The 5,987-nt window shown below is 41.8% G+C and overlaps 1 protein-coding gene across 1 annotated transcript; it reads right to left on the bottom strand.

Annotated features, from left to right (window-relative positions):
* Window positions 1–2,014: 2,014 nt before the first annotated feature.
* Window positions 2,015–4,937, bottom strand: ndufs6 (NADH:ubiquinone oxidoreductase subunit S6). Its single transcript, XM_004563665.5, has 4 exons — window positions 4,757–4,937; window positions 4,397–4,450; window positions 3,591–3,713; window positions 2,015–2,149 (listed from the first exon to the last, which is right to left on the bottom strand). Exons 1-4 carry the CDS (start codon window positions 4,898–4,900, stop codon window positions 2,081–2,083), a joined length of 390 nt encoding a protein of 129 aa, XP_004563722.1. The 5' UTR covers window positions 4,901–4,937; the 3' UTR covers window positions 2,015–2,080.
* Between the last annotated feature and the right edge of the window lie 1,050 nt (window positions 4,938–5,987).

The following is a 5,987-nucleotide window of genomic DNA, read 5'->3' as shown; positions in this document are numbered from 1 at the left end:
GCGCACTCAAACACACACACGCAGGCATAGATATACACACACTTCTAAGTCGCTTGTGTCTTGTCACACACACTTTGGTTTTCCGGGGCTATCAAAGTGCTGAGTGCAAACTCTCTCCTCCAAAAACTGTCACATGTCGCCAGAGGTGTCTCGCTCCCTGCGGTAACCCTCTGAGCTCCTGGCACAAGAACAAGTCATTATTTCCATGGTAAAGGTCAGACGCTCTGTCACCTGACTCTAAAGTGGAGCTGAGTGGAGTCGCCCCGAGACAATGACCAAAGGTCAGTTTTCTGTTTTGACTCTCATACAGTAGGTGTAGATTTGAGGAGGACAGGCTGCTCCCAGATCTGCCTCTGAGCCCCTTTTGGTCACACTGGCTTCCAGACATGGAGGCTCAGATAATTGGCTGCAGGGAGCTCCTTAATGAGCCGCGGGGTCTGTAATGTGACACATCTTCAAGGAGAAATATTTTAATAGGGCAATTACAGCGATGAGGAGGATGTTTTGTGTGGAGTGAGTGATTGTTGTGGAAGGACGCCGTGCTAAGGAATTTTGTGGCATTTAACTCCATTATCTACTGTGAGGCTCGGTGGTGGGGACATTTTCACTGTGATTACAGTCTCATTTGAGCTTATCTTTGTCTGCATGGTCTGACCCGACACTGTAGGTCATAATATGCTTAAGGGTTTTATTTCCAATTACGATCTAATATTATGGAGAAGGAAAATAGGTAAGTGGATGTAGCGTTCAATCCCGCGCTGATTTGACAGTTGGAAACGGCACCCATGAATGAGCCAGTCTGCAAATTGGTTAAATCCACCTTTGCAATCTGGAGTTCCTTGATATATATATATATATGTATGATGCTGAAGAATATTACATTATGCTGGAGCAGCACATTTAAAGGCGCTGAATAATGAAGCAGTGCAGTCAAACCCAGGACTAAAACACTGTGCGATTCACACGCTCAGTTTCATCTGAAGATTTTGCCCCCGGCAATGCCTCCAACCCATCCAAGCACCGCCTCTGAACCACTCAGACTTACCAACCGCAAGACCAACCAGTCAGCTCTCTGACACTGACCCGGCTCGCCTGCCTCATTTTAACAGTGCACCTCTCTCCCCTTCAATCATCCACTGTGGTCTTGACTATAGATGAGGTTAACTACAGCGTAAGCCTCACTTCCAGGGGTCACCAGGGCCAATTATATCAGCCTGACAACTCTTCCCAACCTGAGCTCCGTGGTGTGGAAAATGCAGTTCCACTGCCTGCATCACTGGGGACAGAACAGGGTAGTGCTGTCTGGAGCCCGAGCCAAGCGCAGGCCAATTTGGCATGCAGAGGTCTATGGAGAATAAGCCTGATGAAATATATATATGATCTTCTTCAAACATGTATTGTTCCGCGCTGCTGTGTCCTATCAGACTGCCCCTCCACCCCCACCCAACAGTATCCTGGCAGAGCAAGACCTTCCAGCTTGGATCGTCGGGAGCCGACGGAGGAATGTTAAGGTCCTTTCAGCGCTCTTCATTGTAAACAACTGACAAAAGTCCTCTATCATCTCTTTCATGTACTAAAGAAATAATCATAACTTTAAAGCAGATAACACTTTGGTGCACTACTTGTATTTTCATTGATTTTAATTACAAGTTTGCATCACCTTTCAATGCATTATATTAGAAAAAAATGAACTTTGCTGTGTCCAAAGAAGAAAATGTAAAACTTGTCTTATTTCCTGAAAGAAAGCCCTTCAGCCTGTCTCCAGCCTCAGAATAAACACATATGCAGGACTCTGCTGACCTCTGGCTGTCACAGGGTGGAACTGCACCCTATTAACCAAACGTACAGCAGCATCGGGGAATCTACAGTAAGAGCAGCAACTTATTCAGAGCTTCGCCTTCAAATCTACAAGAGCAATAATTAGAAACTGCCTGTACACATTTGACTGTCTACAAAACTTTGTGTAGTGCAGTCTTTGTCTTTATTCCAGGATGCTTAATTACAAAGAATGAACTCTCAGACAAGATATAATTTATTGAGCAATATGGCGATTTACACAGAGAAGCAAAGAGGAAATGTTTCAGTGATGATGCTTCTGCTTGAACTGCAGTCCACAGTAGCCGCACGTTCCCACTTTTGTGTCTTTATCCTGAAGACAAAAAACAAGAGCGTTTACAGTTTGGGAACATTACATCAAATAATCTTAGATTAAAACAACACTAAATAAAATTTTACAGATTATATGTGCAGAGTCAGGCTATAATCTCTCCTACTGTTCTACTCCAACCTACTGTTTGCCTAATGAAATCATAGAATTCGCTGAGTTTATCCATTTTAACAATGATGCCACACTGTTGGTAAAAGGTGGGGACATTATAAATCATTTGTATATTCTGCAAAGCAAAAAAAAGAAAAAAAAAGAAAGAAGGATCTTCATATTTTTCAAACCCTATTTAATATTTAACACACTACTGTACACATTCGGGAAGTGAAGAGAGCAGCTGTTCTAGTTTTGAAATCCTTGCTTGAAACAAGATTTCAGCTAAAGAGCCCTACTTTGTTTTTTTTTTTCGTTCAATCCATGCGGCATGTTAGTGGGGTTAGGTTAACTGGTGATTTTAAATTGGCCATAGGTGTGTGTGTGAGCATTAATGGTTGTCAGCCTCTTTGTGTGACCCCTGCAACAGACTGGTAACCTGTTCAGGGCGTACCCGCCGCTCTACTTGTAGCAGCTGGGATAGGATTCAGCCCCCCCAACCAGGAAATGGGTAAGTGGAAGAAAGACTCAGAAAGCCATGCTGCTAGAATACATGTACACTTTGTCCTGCTTACAAGTCTGGATAGCATCAGTAGCTTATTTTTGTTTCCAGAGACGGAGCCATCTTTACTATTAGTTTATGGCCTCGTCCTGTGCCTACAGAAATGGCCAATCAGGTAAAAGCCATTGTGAGATAATGGTTTCTGGTTCTTACGCAACTTTCAAGTCTTTTGTTTGGCCTGTTTCAACTTTGTTCCAAAAAAAAAGAAAGAAAGAAAGAAAGAAAGAAAGAAAGAAAGAAACATGAAAAATGAAATTGATCAATTTTATTTTCAGATAAAATCATATTTTTCCCAGGTTTGTATACCATCATGAATCAAATATTAAACCAAATATTAAACCGAATTTCATTTACATTTTATACAGCGTCCCAACATTTTGGGAAACGGGGTTTGACAGTCTTTTGGAGTCATCACTCAACCTCAGTGCTAAATAAACTTCATCGTTCCATCTGTCTATTTTCTTTTTCTTATCTAGTTCATGGTTTTGGTTGGCCTGGAGGCTGTCTTAGCTGTCCGAGGGTGAGAGGCGGCACAGAGGCATCAGGCAAACTCTACACAGAAAGGAGGATTCAGAGCTAGGAGCTTCTTGCTGTGAGGCGATGGTGCTAACCATCATGCTGCCAGCTTCATCAGTGCAACAGCACCTTTGTGTTTTCTGAGATCCCTCACTGCACAAAGCTGCTAGGTTTAGGAGATTCATGCCTATCCCAGCAATATGAATACCAAGCACTTGAAATAGTTTTATCTTAATGGTGTCTGCAGGGTCTTACCAAGTTGATGTAGACTTTGGGGTGTCCCAGCGCTCCTCCGCCCCCATCGCAAGATACCACTCTGACTTCGATGTCAGACACTGGCTCCTCTGCCACCAGGTTGATGGCAAAGTTCTTATTCACCTTTAAACAACAATACAAAGAAATTGTGTAAGTACTTTCCAAAACTCGGCGAGGAAGTCGCTAGGTGTGGTATGGGGACTCTGCACTGATGTGCATGTTTTCGTTGTTTTTTTTTTTAAAGTATTTTCCAAGTGCTACTTAAAACAGCTTTTCCAAACATCGTAGTTTTAGTTTGGATGCTTACATTAATTTACTTTGCACACAGAAACAATTATTTCGCAAAAAACAAAAACTGGCATTGACCTCTGTCTTCAGTGGGATTCAAATCAGGGCTTTGTGCAGGCCAGTCAATAACGTTCACTTTGGTATTTTGGGGGCAGTTCTTCACCAGGAGCAACATATGTTCTGACTCGTTGTCATGTTTGAAGACAAAGCGATGACCCACATCTGACCTAAGGACGTGCTTCCAGTAAGCATTAATCTTTCTCCAGGTTGTCTTTAGCATACTTCAGTCTGGTTTAAAGTTGTATCTTCTGAAAAACTGAAGTTTTTCTTGGTCTGCAACCTCACAGTCTATTCAGGATTCCAGTGCTTGTCTTCTTTGAGACTACAATTCTCAATTCTTGATTTGTTATTCACACAGTTTTGGCCTTGGATCTGAAAGACCTAGGCCCTAAACCCAGTTAGCAGGGGTTACACTAAGCTTAGCCAAATGAATAAATTGTTAAGTGCTTATTTCTTACCTCTTTCTGTTTGCCAACAAATCTGGCTTTCCTGTAATCATGCTCATCATACACCTAGGAGAAAAACACAAGTTACACGCAGCAGTTTACAGGCATCCTGTTATTTTGTTTATCTGTGATTTAACATTGTGGTCCTAATATGAGAACTGTTTTAAGAGCGGAACTAAATGAAACTTTTAGATTTATTGCATTATATTGCATATTGTGTATGCAATATAATCAGTGACCAGCATTCAAACATCAAACATCTTATAAGCAGAGTAATTTGGAGCTGCAGGCGTCAGTAACACTATGCTAAGGTTAGCTAACGTTGCTCCATGGGGTAAAATAACAGTAACAGAGAGGTAGTTTTCAGCTCACCTGTCCGGTGTGAGTGATGGGCTCGCCGGTAGTGGAAACATCTACACTATAACGGTGAGCAGGTACTGCAGAAAGCTTCAAAGGCGAAACGAGCAGCTTAACATTTTTACTGAAGGACAGAACTCTGCCCACTGTGGCCGCCATGTTTACAACAATCTGCTTTCCCAGACTACCTCGCAAAGGACGCTAATACCGAGGTTAATTTCGCCCCGAGTCTGGCTTTTCAGGCTCAAACAAACTTTACCGGCGGCAAGCCTCAGCAAGGTGCCTTTCTTTATTTTGACATATATTATAAAATGTAAAATAGTTCAAATTTAAAAAAGACGGAATCCGAGACTGTTAGTATGGAGAAAGGGAAGTGTTCTCCCACAAAACTAGCGAGAGGAAACTGCCTGAAAGGCAAAAATAAGGGCCTCACTATCCTCCTATACACCGGAAGCTGTTGTATGTACTTGAAGCAAGAAAGCAGTGTGGTTCTTGTTGTGGCGATTAACACGTACTTACAGGGGCATAAATGAATTCATGAATTCAACTTTCTAGTGATTTCTGAAAGGTTTGTTTGTGTTGTTTGACTTTGTAATGTTTTCTGCGCAAGCATTCACACAGTGTGAATGCTTATTCGGTCTAGTGCTAGCAGGTCACCTCTGACATGCTCGTCTCCTTGTCCGTTACATAGTTCTGCTGTGTGGACACCGGGTGGTAATTTTTACATGTACAGAGTTTTTTTGTACAAGGAAGGTAGTAGCCTATAAATATATCATTTTTTAAAGGCCCATGGAAGATTTTATTAAATTGGTGTGTAGCTGGTTAATGTGTTACGTACTAGGCCTCATGAGTAGTGCTTATTCTGCAATATGTTGCTGACTGTATTTTAAAAAACATGTTAATATGATTACCTTTGTTAGCCCAGGCTAGTTTGTTCATCTCAAATAGTATTAGAACGTTATTTAAGGCGGTGTATTGTGCTTTTTGTTATTTCCTCTCATTTGTGTCATGTTGCAATGGGTGATGCTTGTGTTATAAAGGCCGAGGTTTCAAGTAAAGAAGTCGGCATATGTGCAAGAATTTACTCTGACCAAAAAACTCAAATTTGATACTTTTTTTTTCTACTCTAAACATTGTATGATGTCAGTTAGGACAGGTATTCCAAATGTGGTCATGTCAGGCACGCAGCTCCACCTCATGTTTAAACTTTAGGTTTGTGAGGGGCAGCCAATTAGATGAGTGCGGG

The sequence above is a fragment of the Maylandia zebra genome, linkage group LG22 (assembly GCF_041146795.1).
Source record: "Maylandia zebra isolate NMK-2024a linkage group LG22, Mzebra_GT3a, whole genome shotgun sequence".
Lineage (NCBI taxonomy): Eukaryota > Metazoa > Chordata > Actinopteri > Cichliformes > Cichlidae > Maylandia > Maylandia zebra.
The sequence above is the reverse complement of the archived record's forward strand: the minus strand, read 5'-3'. Positions and strand labels throughout refer to the sequence as shown.